The sequence below is a fragment of the Haliaeetus leucocephalus genome, unplaced genomic scaffold (genome assembly GCF_000737465.1).
Source record: "Haliaeetus leucocephalus isolate CR32 unplaced genomic scaffold, Haliaeetus_leucocephalus-4.0 Scaffold229, whole genome shotgun sequence".
Lineage (NCBI taxonomy): Eukaryota > Metazoa > Chordata > Aves > Accipitriformes > Accipitridae > Haliaeetus > Haliaeetus leucocephalus.
In genome coordinates, this window is record NW_010972665.1 from 1737572 (window position 1) to 1759323 (window position 21752).

The following is a 21752-nucleotide window of genomic DNA, read 5'->3' on the forward strand; positions in this document are numbered from 1 at the left end:
GGCTGGGGCCCGCGCCCGAGGCGCCGCCGCCGCTTCCTTCCTCGCCAAGGAGCTGAGGCCTGGCGGCGCCCAGCCGGGTGGCATGTCGGGCCCGCCGTGCCTGCGCGCCACGCCCGGCCTCTGCAGGGGCTCGGGTGTTCCCCGGTAACGTGTCCGGGCGGGAGCGGCCCGGCCCGGCCCCGCGGGTGCCGGCCTTCGGGGCCGAGGCCTTCTCTACCAGGGTATGGGCTGCTCCTAGGGGAGCGGCCGGCATCCCGGTGTGGTGCGGTGAGTCCCGGGGACTACAGGTCGGGCCGTCGCGCCCTGCCGGAGAGGCGAGCCGTTTTTTTCGGCCCGGGTGCGCTGTGAGGCAGATACCCCCTGTGCAACGTCCCTAATCTCTTATAATCCGCGGATCCTTCCCCCAGTGTTTGTGTTGTGCTGTTCAGATTTCCATTCATTCGAGGCTTGTAAAGGATGGTTGTCCTGTGCGGAGACTTGGTGACCGAGTTTGGCTGGATTTGGTAGTAAAACTGAGCGATTGTGTGTCTGGCGTTGAAGGAGGAAGGGAATGGAGATGGCATGACAAAAATACAAGCGCAGTCTTGAAAAAGTAGTTCTGTGAGATAGACTCTTGCCTTCCATGTAGATGGTGCTTTAAACATGTTTGTTTTGTATGGCTGGAGTTCGCTTTCACCCTTTCTGAGCAATGCTCTTTGGAGTAGAATGAAGGTAAGTTTCATTTCTTTTTATTCTTGTGATGTACTTGAGTATTTTTCAGTATTTGTGCATGTTGTCTTACCTCTGAAATCTTTATCAGAGAGACTTTGCAAAACCATCCAGACTGGGCCTCCTCGGTAACTGTCATACCGTAGTTGAAGTTCTGTTTAAACTTACTGGCTGATGGAAGTGGTTGCTGAAACATAGATGAATTGCTTACACCAACATCAGAAGTTATGCACCAGAGTTAATATTTGTACTGTCATGTTAAAATGCAGATTTTTCAGTTTGGTACTCAGTGTTGATTTTTAGCCATTAATGTGATAATTCCATAAAAATGTGTCTAGATCCTTTTCTGTTACAGGGTTCCTTAGTCAACTTCACTAAATGTTGGGGGGGGATGTTAGGGGGAGAGAAATTGCCATACAATACAATGAGACATAACATGCGATGTCTTTTTTTTGTTGTTGTTTACAAGCAGTGTAAAATCACACCACTAGAATGGGAGGTGACTCATTGCTGATTTTGTCCTAAAGTCCTTACTGTTTATGAATATGATGAATATGAAGTTGTCCTGAGTAGGTTTAGGGGACTTTGGCTTTAACCTCCCTGCCCCCCCACTGCCTTCTCATAGAGTAGGTGTTCAGGTTATGGGGTGGATAGGAATATATGTGGCCTAAAACTCCAGAGCCTCTCTCTTCAGAGGAGACTTACCTTCAATCACATATATACACTGTCTGTGGAAGTGTAAGCATTTATATCCATTTTGTGTGGAAAAGGATCTTCCTTCTGGAACTACCCTTTTCTGCTTGAAGCTGTACCACTCAGGATTGTTTATTGCTATAGACAGACTGTGAAGTGGACATCAATATAAGGAAAATTTCTTCTTAATATGCTGTGACATTCACTCCAAGTTCTAATTTAATGGCTGAGGGCTGAGTTATAGCAGTGAACAGATGTCTAAAGGATTATTTCTTTAATGAGTTGTTTGATGCTTGTACTTCTTTGAATGTTTTCTGCTACTGTAGGACTATATTTTCTTCCTGTAACACTTATTATCAGAAGGAGGGTCAAAAATCCAAGGAAAAATTGATGGTTGGCTAAGGAAGGGCAAGGTACAAAGAGTCACTGAAAGTGATCGACAGCAAGGTCTCCACAGAAGCGAGAAGGTGGATGTTTTCCTGTTCTTTAGGTTTGAAAAGCTGTGTTAGTGATGAATTGTGAAGATAGAGCTTGTTCTTATATGTTCAGCAAGATTAATTGTTAACATAGAAAGCACTAAAGGGCAGTATAAACTGGGCAGTATGCATCAGGAAAAGCTAATTCTGAGCTTTTTTGTTTCTTGCAAGTGATGGGAATTGCATAATGCATATTTGTGTAGAGGAAGTCGGAGTACAGAAATTTTGGGTGAAGATGGTCAGTGTTACAATGCATGTGAAGAAAACTTGTTTAGTATTATAACATGTTTTTTAGTCTTATTCTATATATTCCTATTCATCCATTTTTCCTTCTGGCCTCTTCTCTAAACTTTAAACTACTCTTGTACCTTTTCCTAATCAATTATACTTGTGCAAAGTTCACAGAAATGAGTCAGATGACTTCACATGTTGTAACGTGTATGTGGAGGTAGCTAAGGAAGAGAGAAATCTTTCACTGTGATTTTGTTGATGTCATGTTTTCAATGACTCTTTCCTCCACAGGGTTGCTCTCCAGAAGCAACACTCAATGAGCGTTTTTTGAAATCTTTTCTTAAATCTTCATTACAGAGGTAGAGATGTAAATCAGTCCCACCAGGAGACTTAAGTCAACAAGCAGTATAAAACATTATTGAAGTAAAAATCTGGTGGTGGTGGTGGCAGGGGTTGGAAATAGTGGTAGGTTGAAGGTAGGGTCAAGACTAAGCTTTTTTTTTATTCAGTTTTTAATCACTTTCACTCTCATGACTTGTATGTTATATGGGACCTTGCCCAAGATGATGAATCAGCATAACAAAACAGGGTTTAATGTGGCCCTTCTTTAGAAGAACATAGAAGTGATTACACCTTAGATGTGAAATGTGATTTTTATGTCCTGAAGCCTGAAAGACCTCTTTGAATCAGCCCAGGAAAGACTGGGCTGCAAAAATCTGCTCCAGTACCTATTGTGTCATGAAGTTCTAGCAGTTAATCTATCTTTTTCTTCTCCTGAAAGTGTCTTCAGTGAAAATGTGGTGGCTTCTGGATTTTCACTGATAAACTCAGTTGTCATTTTGAAAAGTTTCATTTGTTTCATTTTGAAAACTATGTGTCTTACACCTCTCATGAACTGTTAAAAAAGATGTTTCTGTTAGTGACTCAAAATGCATAGATGAAGAGAATATTACCTATGGTGTGACAAGTTGAGAATCTGCCCAGGTGCAAAGACAAGACCACCACAAAAAACCAACTGAATTGGAGGGTCAGTTCCAGTAGCATCGTTTGAATTGATTTGGACAAATGTATCAGAGGCATTTATTATAATGGCCTGAGTGCTTCCAGATCAATTGCCAGTCTCTGACTTCCAGGATGTGAGCTTCTCTTCTAGGATTTTCTGTAAAAAAACAAAACAGGAGTTTCTTGTATCTGAAAAGAACCAAGTGTTCCATGAGTGCTTGTAGAGGATCTAGTCAAGCTGTTCGTGAAACAAAAGCAAGGACAACTGCATTTCAGAAGAGTGATCTTAGCTCCAGAGTCTAGGTCTTTATAAGGATAGCATAACTTTTGCTACTTCTCCAAAAAGTTGCAGAATGGAACCATTAAAAGCATTGTAAGTAATATTTGAATTGGTCTCTGAGGATGCTGATTGTCCCCTTCTGTCACATCTTTTGGAAATGGTTTTGATTTCTGTGTTCAGAAATTAAGTACAAATATTTCCTTCATTTTCAGCATAATATAGGAGGCCATGTTGTTGGTGGTTTTTTTTGTTTTGTTTTTTTTAAGGATCAGTCTCCCCAGAAGTTGAAACAAACAAGCCTTTTATTTCTCTGGGACCAGTAAAAAAGGCACTAGCATCTTTCTGAAGGAAAGTAATTTTGCTGTATGCATTTCCTTTAGAAAGCGGTCAAGAACTGATGAGATCAAGCTTTTTGGTTTCAAAAGGGAATTAACAGTGAATCCAGACCATAAAAAATGATGAATATGCAGTTTTCAGTGATTTGGGAGATTTGCTGATTGAAACAAGCTCATATGAATCACTAGTTTTTTAAAAAAAACAACAGGCCATAAAAACTGCATTGTAGTCTGCTTTGTTTGGATACTAAGAAATCTGGAAACTATTGTAATAGTTAATAGATTTCCACCCACCCCACCCCCAATATTACTGTGTATTTTTCTCTTATCAGTTTGTTGCTGATCAGCACTGTTTTCTGTCTTGTATAACAGCTTTCCAGTATGAATTTTAGCTGTGCAACTATTTTGACCAAAACTTCCATGGTAAACTGCCTTTATACAGAGCAATAGAAAACAGCATAGGGTGACTGCTTCGTGCCTTGCAAGGAAATATTTTGTTATTTATAGTTATGACCACTTGTTGTCATATTATTTTCCCAATAGCATGAGTCCTTCTTATTTGAGCTTTGTGTATTGTAACTGCTGAGCAGTAACATGATGTTCAACAGCATGTTTTAATATTATGTTTGGCTTAGTTTTGGTAATGTGTTACTACATGCAAAGGAATATCCTCAGTATTTTTATCAAGTCAAACAGCCTGTTTTCTCTGTTTCTCCCTGCCTGGTGTATGTGTTTCATTCCTTCTGTGATTTTTTTTTTTTTCCCTTCACGTCATAAGACAGCATAAAATTCTCCCTTTCCCCATATCTCTTCAAGTGATTAGGTTTTAATTTACGTATGTGTTTTTTGACTGGAGACAAAATGAATGCTGTTTCATACAAATAACTTGTACTGGGGGAGAAGGAAAATGGACACTGTCTTCTGCCTTCTTAGAGGTAGATACTCTTGGCCCTGTCCTGTATGGTATTCCACATCAGTGATGAGCAAGCATACCACTAGCCTTACGTTTAGAGGAAGCTGAGCAACCAAAATAATGAAGTGGCCTTGTCCCGAGCTTCAACACCAGGCTTGTTCGTGATTCTTCCTCCTCCTTTCCAGCTCCCTCCTTGATCCTCTGCCAGTATAGAACAAGCACCAGCTAGTGCTATCATGGAGATTAGCCTGTGCTGGCTGCCACATTGGCTAGCTAAAGCTCTGAGGGATATCTACCTTTCTCTCAGTTTGGACATTGAGTTAGAACCATCTCCTTTGTGTAGCTACTTTTTCCATAGAAAGTGTAGGAAATGATCTCAAAACTCTTTTCGTTTCTAAGACTTGCATTAAATGAGCTTACCTCTTGGTTTCAGTATTATTGTGGAGAGAGAAACAAGCCAACAGATATCGCCCGCTCAAGCGGGAAATGCTGATATTCATGTGAGGGAGGGGAAGGAAGGCTGAAAAGCCAATAGTGAAAGATCATCAGGTAAGGTCACTTACTGAGTATACAAAAACAGTATGTCAGAAGTGGTTTCCAGGGGACATGCTTGAGTTCTTGCCCCATCATGCTTTTTAAAAAAACAAAACAAAAACAAAAAACAAGAATTAAAAAAGCATGAAAGATTGATCTCCTGCCCTGTAGTAATTCCTTGTTCAAACATTAGATCTGTTCGGGGATTTCTGTAGGTGTAACTTGTGAAGAGTGTCTTGATGATTATAGCTCAGGAGGTATCCTGCAGGATGCTGCTACTTTGCCTGCAGCTTTTCCTGGAGGAAGGACCTGTTTGTAGGAGCAGTGACTAGAAGCCAGCTTCCTCACGCACAATCCAATAAGCAATAGTCAGGGGCAGGAAGAAGAGAAAGCAGCCCTCCTTTCTTGGCAGGAAGTCCTGCCCGGATGTTCCAAGGTGTGTGGGTAGAGCAGTCGTGTCGCCACATCCTCCCTTCCCTTTACCCCACCTTTGCAGGAGGAAGTCTGCTGCTTTACTGCTTGCACTGAACAGGAGGTGGTTGGGGGTAGGGCTGTGATTGCAATATGGTGATGCTGGTTGCCTACCTGGGGAGGAAGAGGTTAACCTGCAGGGGAACTTGGGAAGGGAGCAGGTCCCAAAGTCCAGATTTCCTGGCCCCATAGCTGCTCAGGTTAGATTGTTCTGCAGAACTCAGTCAAAGGTGATGTGGGGAAACCAGAATGTTTAGAAATTACTCTCTTGCTGTCATGTTTATCACGTGTAATCATGTTTAAAAGCACTGTAGGCTGAACAAAAAATCTGTTATACTGTTATAAGCTGTTGCAAATGATATTATATGTTACTTTCAAGAGCAAATTACCTTTAAATATTTAAGATAAGTTCTTTTTCTAAACAAAAGCCCTATCATTACCTTTATACAGCTTGAAGAATAAAAATATAAAACTGTATTTCTTTTCATATAAAGTTTAATATCTAATTTCAGAGTAAGCATTAGAATTCTTAATATTGATGTTTGTCATGTTTACTAGCTACAGGAGATTAAATGTAGTACGTAAGTATTATGCTAGCTTTCTTCTCTAAATAATTAGATTGCTCTGTTGTGATATATGTATTTTCCTGTTATTCTATATATGGATCTGAAAGAATTTCTATGTTAATGGTTCTTACAGAGCTGTAGTTATTTTAGTACCTTTGCTGTACAGCTGTGGTGTCAGCTTTTGAAATAATGCTTAGACATCATATTTTTGGTAATGTGATGAACCAACCTGAGCAATGGTTGGCATACTCTGATCAATGTATAGGTAAAACAGCTCAGGTGTTTGTTACCCACTTGAGTTAAGCTGTAGATTCCTCACTGGGATTTGCCTCAACTGGCTGGTGGCTGTTGCAGCTGTATGTCTCCTCTGTGTTAAGATTTACTGTGTATCTTTAATGCACAGCTCATCATAGAGTTTGGAGCAAAATATGAGGGCAACATTAGTTATTTGCTTTACCTTACCTTTGCATTTTTATATAAATTGGAAGTTTTTAGTAAAAATTAAGTTGTTCTAAGCACGCATTTCTTTACAGTGTTAGTGTAGATAGTCTTAGCTGAAGAGGGTAAGTGACATATGGAGTGTCCAAAAGAGTACAGGGGATGCAAAATATCCCTGAGAAATAGGCCAGGAGGGAATCTCCTGCCCGTGAAGTCATCTCCTTGGTTTTCCACAACTCAGGGGTTCTGTGGTTTATCTGCCTGCTTGGTACTGTGGTTTTGTAAGAATTGCCTGCTTAGTTTGGGGTCTCCCAATGCTGTTTCTGTTTTTCTCTTTATGAAGTTAGTCAATCTCTTTAGACAGTTAATTAGAGGAATTGGGAATCTGCCTGTTAGGCAAGATTTCTTGCATAACTTTGCTAAGAAACATCTTTCCTGTCTCTAATGCTTTGTTTCAGATATTACACTTTTGTATAACTCCTTTAGTGACATCTTTGCCTGTGATGCTTTTCCATTTTGAACATCTTTCTTAGGAGAACATGCTGCTTTTGAAATCTATGTACATAACAAGGACTTTAAATCATATATTTAAAAAAAAGAGGCCAAAAACCCCTATAGAGGTCCTGTTCTGGATTCTATCAAACACTTCAAGAAGCAGCCTTTGCGGATGGTGAAGTGTGTGTTGCCCGTACCAAGGAAACATGGTCAAGTAGACTAACATAGAGATGAAAGCTGAACTTGTTCAGTGTTATTGAAGTGTTGTGTTAAGGAATCTCTCATCTGTCGTGAAATCTGTTTTCTGTTGGTCTGCTGTTCTGTGAGGCTGAAGTAGTTCGTAAGGTGTCTCAGCAAGTTTGGTAATCAACTGCTATGAAATGGCAAATTATGGTATCTTTTTCTAAGAAGATGATCACAAGTCTAACCAGGACGAAGCAGTGAATAAGTTGATTAGAAAACATAGTTTCTGAAAATATTGCTTTCTAACTAGCTGTTGTAAACATTTTATCTTAGTTGAAAAAATTGCTGTGCAAGAGTAAATTACCATTGATGTTTTACCTTCCCTAGTATCTCAGGAGCTCTCATTTCTGTGAAAACAGTTGGGAAGTTGGCCAGTTTCGTTTTATGCCTGCTAAAAGCCATTTTTCCCCCCACTTTTTGCAGGTGAGATTAGTTTGGGGATGTGAATACAATGAGTGTAAACCAGCAAGCTCACACAGGGCCTCCTTACGGGCAACCTCAGCCTGGATATCAGGGATACCAGCAGCCTGCCTACGGAGGACAGCCATTGCCAGGGGTTCCTCAATCGCAATATGGAGCTTATAATGGTCCGATGCCAGGATATCAACAGCCAGTCCCTCCACAAGGTACTTCTCAGTCAAAACTTAATGATTGATAACCTGTGAATTGTTGCGTGCATGGAATTTTTTCTGTATGCTTCCTACTGTTAGTCTTTATTTTGTGGTAGCAATTATCTTTTCTTCTGTATGTAGCTTACATGATGTTAAAAATCATGTTCTTCCTGTACATTCTGAGGTTATTGTTCTGTTATTTATCCATTTTAGTAGGGCTTACTCTTAATAGCTCATAAAACTAACATGTTGAGAAGTACAGCCTGCTTTTTTTCTGTATGTCTCTGCTCCCATGGTACTGAAGCACCTGACTAGGACAGTCTTCCTGATGAGGTTATGCTGAGCGGCAGCAATTAGGGACTGTAACAATTTATAACTGAGACTGCCTTTCGTTATCGTGTAGAAAGCTCTGCACTCCATCCTGAAAGATTATACATACAACTTTAGGCAGAAAGCATATTTGGAGCTACTTTCTCTAAAGCCTTTAAAATCAATAGAAAGTTTTTGGACATGTGGCAAGCTAATGTGTTCCAGAATTTCCCTGGTTCTGCAGGATCATATCACTTGTTGATTTTTTTTAAAAAAAAGGAAAGAAATAAAGAAACAAAGTAGTTCAGCTTTTCTTTCCTGTTTTCAAAAGAAAGGCTAACTTAAAATAATTAAAGAACTTTAGGAGTCTTTGTTTCCAAGTACCTGAATTGCTTTGGGAGATCAGTAGTGACTTTAACATCTGAAATGTAGAAGAGAAAATACTATTGCATTGAGTAGAAGTGTTTTTTGCCTTTCAAAATCATGTGGATGGGTTCAGATAAGCACAACATGAACTTCCACTCTGAAATGTTTGTTTAGATTTCAGATTGGTATTCTAAGGAAAAGAGGAATATGCTAATCATGCTAATGGTGTCTCTTGTACTCTCCCCTCCAAGTACATCTTGAATTTTTTGCAGCTTCTTGAATTTTAAACCAAACTCAATGAGAAGGATAGAACAATCGAAGTGCCTATAGTTGTCCTGAAACTAACAGAAGTGGGAGACTGAAGTTTGGGAGCTGAATAATTACCCTGTTGGGCTTTTCGTCTGGAGTAAGCAGGGTAGTGGAGCAGAAGAAGAGTTAGTGTGGTGTGCTAAAGAATGGGTTATTCAATTGCTCCATCTTCCTTTTCTTTCCTTAATCCTCTTCTTCCTCTCCTCTCAATAAATCTCTTCCAACAGCACTTTTAATCTGTGAGTTTTGAACTAATTTCACAGAAGGCTTAAATTCCTATAAAAGTAATGAAGATCAGCACTGGGCAGAGGAAAGAAACCCTGCTTCCTGGGAAGACCGATGCAGAGCTCAGCCATTGAGTGCTGTTTCACTGATCAATGTAGCCATTGACTAACTAGTGTTTCCTGTCCCATGGAAGGAATGTGAAGAAATTGGACTTGCTTCAGTGAGGGAGAGAAGGAGATTCAAGAAGGACAAAGATTACTACAGATTTGTTGGAAAAGTTTCATCAGTGCAGCTATTAACAGAAAACAGGTTTTGGTTGTTGGCAGTGTGAAGACTCTTAAGGATGTTTGTGAAAAGAAACTGATAAGCATCTTCCGTCAGATACTTCAAGAACTTTTTAGACTTTACAAGTCTGAAAAGCATTTCTTTTAAGGGAGCGAACTCTTTTCCTTCTGAATTATTTCTGGTTTGCCTTTTTTAATTTTAGAACAACAGAAATGTGGTTCATTACACTCAGTAAGGACATACCTAGAAAGCTTGATAACATGCATATAAACTTGTGCAGATTAAAAATGCAGATTTTTGTTTGTGCCAGTAATGATTGAAAGGTAGTGTGACACTGAGGGCAACAAGGTGGTCTTGTCTGGACAACAAAAATTTATTGCACTACTCTTTAGTATCTCTTATATATCTCTTATATATAATACTAAATATTTAGTATTATTGATATATCAGGCAAAGACCATCCATGGTTTGTGGACATTTCTCTTCCATCTTTTCTTCTGAGACCATCCTTCCTAGACTTAGCAGACTGTATTAAGGAAATGACAGTTGTCAAGTTGTGCATTCTGGACCTGTTACTGTAAATCCAGGATTCCTATCTTTAGAGGGAAGGAATGTAAAATTCAGAGCACTAGCACAACAGCCAGAAGTTGACCAGTTGATAGCTGCTGAATATGACATCCAGTTGGAAGAGAGTGGCAAACAAACAATGCATTATCAAAGAGAGCAGACAGGTGATAGTGAAGATGGTGACAGTTATCCTTTCTATTCCCATTATGTTTATTGCAGGTCTTTGTAGCAAGACCTGTTGCAGCTGCATAATGTAGAGGAGAGAGAATTAATTTCAGAGGCACTAGAGTGACAGGAATTTAGTGAACACTGAGGAGTAAAAGGAAAACTGCCAATGTTATTCTGTGATCTCAAAGCAGATGTCTTAGGGATTTATTTTAAAAATAACAATAAAATTGCTTGGAGGACTGAGTGGAGAAGTGTTGGGGGCAGATGCCATCCTCAGTCAGGGAGTCTTTAGCATCTGATTTGTGACAAACCCCAGCTCTAACTAGTGGAATGCTGTGCCAGTGATGCTAGTCTTGCTTGGGACCAGAAGCAGAGTACTGTGCTGCTAGCTGAAAATAGCTGCTTCTTGCTATGAGTATGTTGAAAGAGCCAAGACAGTTTTTTACCAGTCTTTCAGTCAGTCTGTTGGTTTCCTTCTGATGAGATCGTGCAGTTGAAAGTGCAAATGCAAGTATCTGAATACCAGTAACAATTAGGCTGCCGCTGGATTGTTTTACATAGACTCAGTTTACGATACTGTTAACACTTGTATTAATGTTGATATATGAACTGTGTTGGTGATTGATGTTATGCGTTGTAGAAAAGTGAGCTTTTATGTATATGACATTTTCTGCACTGCAGACTGTCCTCAGCATTGGAAACACTCTCTCTTGGTTCTTTCTCTCAAACTTGATTTACTGGTGTATTCTGTCTTTCCAGGTTATTTTCCTTCCTTGGGGTTCCCTTCGAAGGGCTCTCCTGTATCTCTCAACTCTGACACTTCTTCTCTTGCACCTAATTTCATAGGTAAATGGTGTCCTTTCTGTGGGAGTGTTTGTGCTGTGCCACTTCTGTGCCAAGTTCCCATTTAATATGGATATTTATCTCAAAGGTGTGGGTACCTGGTTATTCAGGCAGAGGTGGGTAGGACACTTCCCAATCTATTTGTAGGAGCACTCCAGAAACATAAATAGGATATGAAGAAATAGTCCTAGTAGAAATCTCTTATGCAGATTCATAGGTAAAACCTGACTTGTGACTAATGTTTTCTGAAGACTGGTTTCAAAACCTGAATTGGCCCATTCAGGTTTTGTCAGGGAGAATCCTTAGTTTAAAAGAGTGCAGTCTCCCACTTGAGAGAGAACTAAAACGTGAGGTTTGAAATTATAGCATTGCAAGGAAGAAATGAGAAATCTCCCCAAGCACCAGGAGGTTATTGGAAGTCATGAGATTTTTGTAACTTGGGCCTTCATTTAAGGGGAAAAAAAGGTTTTTAGCTTCTTTGGCTATAGCATAGAAACCAAATATATGTTAGGAATAATTATGATTCCAAAAGCTGTGGCTTGAAGAAGGAAATACTTTTGCAAAGCTAGCAATCAAGATGTAAGAATTAAAAACACTGCAAGAAATCATACTGTATTTTTCCTTCTTTCCAACTAGTGGTATTTTGAAAGAGCTATTTCCAGCAGCATCAATTTGCTTAGAAGAGTAGGGTGTCAGAACTGGGCCAAGACCGTATAGTCTTGGGGCTTTGAGTAAAATCACAGGAATTTCCCATTTTGCTGTAATCTACCTCCATTTTGAGGTCTGTGATGAGTAAGAGCAATATCTCAAAGGTGTTGAAGGGGACCTTCAGGATTCTTCAAGACTAATGAATCTTAAGCTAATAAACCACTAGATATTCATACCTGTTCAAGTGAATTTTTTTCAGTGGCTATTTGAGCAGTCTGTGGTAATAGTTACAGAAGTATATTTGTGACAAGAACTAGAAAAAGAAGACTTCAGAAGCTTTTTCTGAAGTAAGCATGTATTTGTCAAATTGTATGCCTGTTAAAGTTGAGGGGGAAAAAGTTAACTTAATGTAAAAAAAAAAAAAAATGTAGGATCCCTCCAGGAATTGCATTAAATATGCTTTCAGAGACAAATGATAACAATGCCAAACAGTTTACATGTACTATCAAAAGAAAGAGATTCCAATATAGATGAAAGTATATCAGATTAAGTGAAAAGGTATCACAAAAGACATTCAGAAATAGAAATGCCACACAACATACAAATAGAGAACAGGAAATGCTTAGCCAGAGAAACAGTAAGATCAAGGTGCTGTAACAGTGGTTTAGAAAAGACAAGATTTAAGGAGATGAAGGTATATAAAATAATAAACGTCTCTGGAAATAATTAAGTCCTAAGTCTCAAAATGAAGAACAGGAGGAGGTTTAGTAATAAAGAAAAAAGCCCCAAGAAATTACTGGTTATTCATACAAGGTCTAGTTAATTTCTTCCTTGAATTTACATCCACAAGCTTACTAAGAATTACATGTAGCAGATAAGGTGAAAATATATATGAGTTGAAACCTCATGCTTTGGTGTATAAATTTATACTGTAGAATTGAGAAATGGCTTCTCTTATTTCCTATTTCATAATGGTTTCTCCTTTTAAACTTGTCACACCAGTCACTGACAGAGAGGTATAACAGTGTGTATGTGCTGCCCTGGTTTCATGGGGCAGTTTAGTCATCTGTATTTAATGATACCCCATATGTGAAATATGTTCCCTTGTGGTTAGCAGGCAGGGTCATATGGTTGTTCTGATTGTCAGCATTTTTAACATGATATCATTACAATAGAAGTTTATATTATCTTTTTTTGGAAGTAGACACTGCAGTTGGTCTGCTGGTATTGAATCCAGCATTGTGCGGTCTGTGGAAAGTGCGAATACTTGTTTCTGAGGAAAATATGTTTGGGCTGTGCCTGAAGCAGTTCAGTCTCAAAGATGAGGAATTATTTGCATTAGCCTCCAACCTTGAGAGGCTGGGAAGAACACTCTGTGGTGGCCGCCATTATGTTATATTTAAAGCAGTTAGATGTAATTTTTGAAAACTGAATCTTCTCACGTAACCTGCTTACCTTTCAAGTAGGGAAAATTGACCTGTAATGAACACTAGGTTCCATGTGAATACTCTTCTTGGTCTGGATAAAAATAATTGGACTTGGAGGGAGAAGAATGTAATACCTTACTGGTAAGATAATGATTTTTTCTTTATCAAAAGATTAAATTGTCTTTTGAAGACCCTCCACAGTACATATTTTCTACTTGGTCTGTGTGGAGATGGTGACTAGTGACACTGGCTAAAAATATTTGTGCTTTCAGTTTAGCTACTTCTAATATAGTTGTATAAATTATTTGTTGCTCGTGGAGTATTGATAAATCACTTTGGCCACCACTAAACTGTTTTCTGCACTTTTTTTATTTCCCAGATTTTTCCTGGTAATTGGTTCAAGGCCTTGTTTCTGTGAGTAATTTGTGGTTGTTTTTTGTTTGTTGTTTTTTTTTCCTTATGTCTGTAGGTTCATTAAGAGCCCCTCCAACATCTGGAGCTCCCCCTCCAGCCTCTGGGGCATCTCTTCCTTCTGGCCACCTGGCATACGGTCAGTTTGGACACGGAGATGTGCAGAATGGGATTCCAGCCTCGGCAGCCCCGATGCAGAGGTACATACAAGAGCAAATCATCACAAAGGCCTGCCTTAGTAGACCTATGCTAGCTGTAGACCTTTTAGGGGCCAAAACAAATGAAATGCTTTGTTTTTCCTGTGGTGGACATTGACTTTCTTTATTGCTTCCTTATTGTTCTGGAACAACATTTTGCCATAGGGGTATTTGTTAGACAATAAGAATCTCGGAGGATGAAAAACTTCTGGAAGGATGTGAGCCGATGTCAGTGACAGATCAAAATCACTTCTCCAAAGGTTTTCTTTGTGGTGGTCATTTTCCCATAAGGAATTTTCAGGTTCCCATAATCTGTCTTGTTTTAATACAGTTGCATCCACACAGCCGTAGTATTTGATTCCTTGGCAGTGTGAACTGATCTCTGGAGCACGTTGCTGTCTGTCATTACTGAGTAATTCCTTAGTATTGATTCTGGGTCCTTTTCTGTCCATTATGGATCCCTGAGTTATCTTCATCTAAAGCTCTTGAGCATCATCTCTGGAAAGATACTGCCATTACCTCTGTGGTGAAAGTAGCAACAGTCCTCACTGCTTCATTCTGATTACTGGTTGTGGGGAAATGTAGTTGTTTTTGTTTTCCTTTTGGTTAAGCTCAGCACTGTCAGCTGGAGAGTCCAAATCCTTTGAGCAACAGAGCATTCATTCTTACATAACTGTGCAGGCCTTAGTGTTGCTCACCCTGTAGATTCTGTTGCAGTATTTCTGATTTGTTGCAATAACTAAAATGGAATTAACAAAAGCAATGCTATAAACACAGAATTTCTATTTAAGAACTAATAGATTTTTTTTTTATGAAAGGGATTCAGATCCATGCAGGATATGTAATTATTTTCCAAAACTGAGCTACAGTGCTTCATGTAAATAATTGAGATCCAGCTAGTGTTTATGTGGTAGAACAGTTTCAAAAGGCACAGAGAATTGTAACTGCTTGTATAATGGGGAATCCAGTGAAGTTTCTTATCTTCTTTCTCAGGCCACCTGCTTCTCAGTCGTTTCTGCCAGGCTCAGCACCCACGCCTGTCAGCCAGACAGCTACGTTCCAGCAATATGGTCCACCCCCAGCAAGTGTACAGCAGCTCAGCAATCACATGGCAGGGATGACAATTGGCAGTACTACAGCCTCTGCTCCTTCCCCAGCTGGACTGGGCTATGGTGAGGTTTCCTGGCTACAGAAATATGCTATTGCTTTTCATTTATGCTAATAATTTCATAAAATATTTGCTCTTATCAATGATTCATTACCATATGGTGATGGGAATTCTCTGGGTCTTGACATCTGCCACAGTAAACGGTAGTTTCCTTGACTGATAAGGTCATTATCGGGGAAAAGAAGAACTGAGACTATTGTAGGGGACAGTGCAGGAAGTACTGCAGGACGTGAGTAACAAAAGAAAGCAATAATATTTCTCCTCAACTAGGTGAATCTTGGTGTGAAAAACAAAGCCAGTCTATTCCTAAGTAAGCTGTTGGAGTCTACATGTCTTGCCACTGTTGTGCAGTAGTCCAGTCAAAAAAAAAAAAAAAAAAAGAAGGAAAAAGAACTCAGTAAATCACAAAGGGCTGAAATTACTCTGACTGTTTTGTGAAGGGTTTTACTGGAAGTTGAGAAGAAACTTACTTAAAAAATATAAACTGAATTTAGATATCGTGTTTTATTGTATTAGATCTACAGTCCCACTGCTGTAGATTACAGGATTTTTTTTTTATTTTTTTTTAATTGAAGACTAGAGATTTGTCTTTAGTATGTATAAGCTGGTCTCCATGAAGCTCAAAACCATTCTTGAACTACAGGCTCCAACTTAGTGTGGAGTTCAAGATATAAACTTATTTCAGTTCAAGAAATCAGTAGACAGGCTTTTCGTGGTTCTTGTTTGGCATACTCCTGGCTTTGCCTCTTTTTTCTGGCCATGAATCCTGAAGTGTATTCTGATTATGTAAAATAAGAAGCTCAGACTTTGAGAGAGAGGACAATGAAGGAACTATCAAGTTTCAGATCCCTTGGAGAAGTTTCAGCGCTCTGATCAATTTAGGAGGGTGTTCACTTAAGGTTTGTCTCTTAGTAGTGGCAAGTCCATCTAAAGACAAGGAAGTGGTAGACCTATTTAGATGATCCTAGAGCAAATGGCTTTTGCTTGCATCTTAATTGTCTTGAGGATAGAAGAAAATGGTGTTATATCTTCTTCTTATCAGGTCCCCCAACATCGGTTCCCCCAGTCTCAGGAAGCTTTAGTGCAACAGGATCTGGTCTCTACACACCTTACACTGCGAGCCAAGGACCCTCTCCTACCAGTGTGTCTCAGGGTCTTCCTTTGGCACAGCCTCTGTTTCCTGGTCAACTGATGTCAACTCAACGCCTGCCTACTCAAGTCCCTGGTTTTGCCCCACCTCCCTCTTCTGCAGGGATTGGACCTTCCTCTTACCCTCCTAGCACAGGTGCCCCAAGGCCACCTACCATGCCAGGCCCACCACTGCCTGGGCAGACAGTTGCTGGACCACCAACGTCCCAGCCTAATCATGTATCCTCACCACCACCTCCATCAACTATGTCAGGGCCGCACCCTGGGCCTCCCATGAGTGGCCTCCATGGACCACCTCCTCCCACTCATCCTCCTCAGCCAGGATACCAAATGCAGCAGAACGGTGAGTATTCCTAGTATAGGAGTTGAGTCACGTGTGTTCTCTGTGTGCTGCAAACTGAGAACTGGATTTCAGGTTTGTTACTTGTGGGCTTCTGGCTGCACTTCAAAGCTTTCTTCTTGTTTCCTTGTGGTCCTGTCTGAAGGACAAATCCAAGCTAAACAATAGGATGTGTCATTCTAAGATACTTGTCATACAGATTTTAATCAGATTAATGTAACTAAAGGAATCCTGGCTTACTTGGCCAAAAAGTTGTTTAGTAATTAGTGCCATAATACTACAAGAATTTGTGATCAAAATTTTATGATCTTTAAATTGATGTCTGCACCCTCATCTGTTCAAAAGTAGAGATTTGAAATTCTGCAAAGCCTTATCTTTTTTTTTAAGATTTGTGGCAAGTGTTGCATATACAACCTGTATGAGAGGAAGTTGTTAAACACTGAAAAGGAGTTGCTACTTCTTCTTCTTTAATTAGCAAAACTGTGTATTTTTATCCTTTTAGAACCTTTCACATTTTGTGTGTGCTTAGAAGTATTATCAGTTAAGCTTTCTGAATTACAAACAGTTTTGGTTGATTTTTAATCAATAACATTTACAGATAGCTAGGATAAAGTAATCAGGTGCAAGTGTCAGGATTGAGAATCCCATCCCCCATGCAGCTTTGCACGACTGGCCAGGTAAATTACTTAAAAATATCTGTCCAAATTGCTATGAACTCTAAAAACACTAATGGGGTAAATCACACTGTTATTCCATAACTGACTGAAATTGTCAAAAGTAATATGAAATAACTTCATGTAGTTACAAAACAAAAGAGATAATCACACATTAACTTATTACTGTAATTTCAGACAAGCCAAAACTGCCTGAAAGAACTCCTTGCATACCTTTAGTTTGAGGAATTATGAGTCATCCACTAGCTTATTTGGCTGTTATGTGTGTGCTTTCTATTAGGCAGTTCTGCAATTTAACTTAAATGTTCACAGTGCCTGATCTTAATGTGTATTGTAATCGTATTATTCTAAAAATAGTTATGTTAGTCTAAAAATCTGTTTCCTTAAGTCTGGTTTTAAGGAGGACTGTATCCATCAATTTATTGGATTATTGATAGAGATGTACAGTCTAAGCTGAAACACTGTGATAAATATGTTTAATCCTAATTAACTGAAAAGCACATGACTTTCTTTTTCCTTTTTTTTGACGATGACAGGAAGAGTGGCAAGTACCTAATAAGGAAACACCTAGTATTAGCCATTGTTTGATTTTGCTGTCCCTTTCTTGTAAGGTTCCTTTGGGCAGGTGAGGGGTCCCCAACCAAACTATGGAGGAGCCTATCCAGGAACACCAAATTATGGAAGTCAACCTGGACCACCACCTCCACCAAAACGCTTGGATCCAGATTCCATTCCTAGCCCTGTAAGCTTACTTTGTTCTTACCAGTGTGAGTTCTTCCATAGTGTCTTTACATAAAACAGAACTGACAAAGACCAAAGCTGAAAACAGGTTTCTCGTTCCAAAGAACATCAGTCTGTTTTCCTGCTTAGTTTTCTGTCATATATCCAGCTTCAGTCTTTTCTTATGAATAAGCCCAGAAGCAGTATTTTTCTTGGTGACTACAGAAAGGCACTGCACATGCAAATCAATGCTCTAACTCCTCAGGTCTTTTTCTGTACTATGTTACATTTTGAGAATCCTTGACGGCTTTGATTAAACTTGTTTCTCCATTTCTGGATTCTTTCTTAATGACTTTCCAAGGTGAACTGACTTCAGGTTTTGAGGTGACAGTCTATGAACCGTATGATCCACGTTTAAAATATGGTTAATAGATGATTGTAGTGCTTTTTCTTTCCTTTTTGCTATAATCTGTCAAAAAGCTGGTTAGCGTTTTTTGAGGTCATTAAGTCATGACACTACTTCAGTCAAATATGGACAACTTCTCAAATTGGGATTATCTTTCAGAATGGAGGTTCTGAGAAAGGATGAGCAGTGATATGTAATGGTTAGCAATGATGAGTAATATTAAGCCTGGCAGTATTATTGCCACTAGTCTACTGTGCTGTTCTTTATACTGCTGCTGATGCTGTTCTGTTACTGTCTCAGAAGGCCACAGTCATTTGATAACAGGAAACCTTTCCAGTGCAGTGCTTGCGATCACTTTACTTCAAAACTATAAAAATAATGTAGAGTTACATCTTAGGTCTGGACTGGTGCTGTTCAGAAGTTATTGCTATTCAAAAAAGATTATCTGTTTAGACTCCAGGTTTATGTAAAGTTTATGACCGTATTTTTTTGTAGAATATAAGAAGCCTTTAATTGCTTGTCTGCTTCTCTTTTACACTAAATGAGATCTCAAATGGCTTGTATCAGTTGCCTTCATTTTAGCATGTTCTTAAAGCATAAATCCCCAATTTCTAACCAAAATGAGCACATGAGCCACTACCTTTGTTAGCAATGTGTTCAGAGCCCAAGCCCAATATACTGGCAAGGCTGGTTTGGGGATCCTTGTATGCTGCAGAAGCTGATGTTTCCTGTTGCATGAACCAAGTCTAAATGTATCTAATTCCAGTGCTACAGGTTTGGGTAGAGAGAAGTAACACTGTTACTTTTTGGTTTATTATTCTCTTTTCTTTTTTCTTTTTCTTTTCTTTTCTTTTTTTTTTTTTTTGTGGCACTCTTACTTTTTATTTTTTTAAAAAAAGCAACTTAATGAGCTGCCACCTCAGCAGAAACCCAGGCACAGAATAGACCCAGATGCAATTCCTAGTCCAGTAAGTGTTGTATATGTCAATTGTAGTCTGTGTGTTGGTGACTATCTGTGCATGCCTGAAACCTGAACTTCACCTCACTAACCCACCATCATTAATCCTTTACCCTTTCCTTGCTGTCTTCTGCTTGCCTTATCAAAATGAGTAACATTACACCACAAGAGGTTGTTAAAATCTTCTCTTCTTTGATGAATGGTGAGGCAATAGAAAGCAGACTGATTCAGAAACAGATCATGAAGAATGTCTCCCCTCACTTCGTCTGATCTTTAGAATATCTCCTTCATCAGATTCCAACTGGCATTTTCAGTGTAAGCCATCAGTATAATTGTCCATAGAATGTGTGTGTCATGTTAATGTACACACAGCATGAGCCTTTGTAGGCATGTTTTCTACCAGTTTTGAACAGAACTTGATTACTGTTCTTGTTGATATACCAGTACCAGGCTAATGCTTTGAAGTTCTAAAATTGTTTTGTTTTGATGTTAATTACTGATCTAAATCTTCTAGTAGATTAATATGAGGCATGGGGAGCTATAAACATTCTATCATTATCTGTGCTCATACATAACCATTAAATTTTGAATTTGAAAATTTAATGTTTATGTGTAGAGAATCTTACCTAAAAGAAAGAAAAAAGCAGCTACCTTTTGGATTGGAAGAAAATAAAAAAACACGTTTGACTTTGGGTTACCCTTGTATCACTTCTTCCTCGTTTAGTCAATGTTGGTCGTATAGTCATATAACAGGTACCCGCGGGTGAGATGACCAATGTCAGTCTGTATAGACTTTTGAAACGGGATGACATTTATCCTGGAGTAGTCACTGTCTGATGCTATGGGAGGCTTTTTGCTGGCAACTTAGAATCCTTAGTGAAAGGGTAGAAGTTCTGCCATGCAAACTTAGGCATTTCACAATTTACTCTAAGCAAAGGCATGTGTATTTGGTGGCAAAGTAAGATCAGAAGAATGATTGCTAGTTTTAATGCTTTCATTCAGGCAGCAGTATGGAAATGTAGTTAAAACTGTGTATAACTACAATTTGCTGGATATTTTAGTCAAGTAAAACTGTTCATTGCATTTCCAATATCTTAAACATATTTGCATTAATGAAGAATTTGAAATACGAAGAAATTTAAGATTTCTGCTGGCTTTGATGTTTAAGCTTGATCCATCAACAAGTCCATTGAAACTTCACTATCCACATCCCCAGAATTCAAATCACAAACTCTTGAGCACCATGGAGTAATGAAGACTTCCACTGGAGCTTGGAAGCATCTGTCTTTAGGTCAGAGTTACAGTGGTTAGAAATAAATGCATACTATGAAAACAGTGGAAACATAACAGAAAGGAAAAGCCAGGTTATCTATAGAACTTCAGCCTGAGGCTTACAGAAGCTTCTAATTTTAATTTGGCTAGGACCAGTATACAGGGGAATACTACCAAAATTCCTTTCTTGATCTGTGTTTGGCTTTTATGAGTTCAGATCAGGCCTTAAAACACAAAATATGCTACTACTCAGAATACTTGGGGAAAAATACTATTTGCAACATGTTATTTATTGTTAGTCATTAAGTACTATTCGAGATCAAACTGAGAGGTGACTGCTTGACAAAACTTATTTGCTTTAGACTTCTTATTTTTAGAGATAGTAATGTTTGCCTCGGGTCCCCTTTTCACTGCCTTACAGATATAAATTTTGTATTTTACAGTACTTTGAAACCAAGCCTCCAAATATTAATGTGGTGTTTTTCATCATAGATTCAAGTGATTGAAGATGACAGAAGTAACCGTGGGTCAGAACCATTTGTCACTGGAGTGAGAGGGCAGGTCCCACCTCTTGTTACTACGAATTTCTTGGTCAAGGATCAAGGTGAAATATTTTTCTTTTCCTAAACAAACAAATAAAACAGAAACCCCGAAGAGTCAATGACAGAACTGTCTATGTCTTTCAAGGAAAAGTTTGAGGAATTCAGTGGCTGGGGATATGTGTTTTACCAACAGAAGCTTAGCTTCAAGTCCTGTGTTGATTTGATCTCAATTTAGATTCTCCTCATTGCTTGGTAGCTAGTAAGCAATTCGCAAGTGAAAAAAAAATGTTTTCCAGGGCAGGTACCTGGGATCAGCATTACCAGGGATATCAGAAAGCAGCAAATGAAGCCTCTTCTGAAGAGCTATATCAACAACAGTTAAGAACTGAAATTTACTAGCAATATCATTTGAATTGGACTGGGAACTGTATTTTTTTGAATTGAGTGGAATGTCAGTTGGTCCATGGACTTCAAAGAGAAAGGATATTTAATCTTTTTAATTTCCCATGCTTTTTTTGAGATTTAAAGCTCCCTTAAAACTTCAGAATCTGATAATACAATCAGGTGCTTTACTCTTCAGCCAAAATTACAAAATCAAACAATAGAAATGTTTGAGTTGTTTTCTGCCCATAGTATATTTTAGTCTGCAAAAGAATGAAACAGGAATACCTTTTTAGAGGTTTAAGTTGATGTGGAGTCAAGTTCATTTGTTTTGACTTAAGGGCTTCTATTATACGTAGTTAGTCCTAAAGAGGCACTTTGTTTGGAATTC

The 21752-nt window shown here is 38.9% G+C and overlaps 1 protein-coding gene across 2 annotated transcripts in view; it reads left to right on the top strand.

Annotated features, from left to right (window-relative positions):
- Positions 1-7804: 7804 nt before the first annotated feature.
- The window catches only part of SEC24C (SEC24 family member C), a 30948-nt gene continuing 17000 nt past the window's right edge, over positions 7805-21752 (top strand). The window contains exons 1-7 of one of the 2 annotated variants that reach the window (XM_010567755.1): positions 7805-8011; positions 10985-11071; positions 13613-13754; positions 14745-14923; positions 15962-16411; positions 17694-17824; positions 20931-21042. In XM_010567755.1, coding sequence (XP_010566057.1) covers positions 7837-8011; positions 10985-11071; positions 13613-13754; positions 14745-14923; positions 15962-16411; positions 17694-17824; positions 20931-21042 — 1276 coding nt within the window. In that variant the 5' untranslated portion in view covers positions 7805-7836. The remainder of the gene's footprint in view (positions 8012-10984; positions 11072-13612; positions 13755-14744; positions 14924-15961; positions 16412-17693; positions 17825-20930; positions 21043-21752) is intronic. The other variant, XM_010567756.1, reaches the window with a different exon arrangement.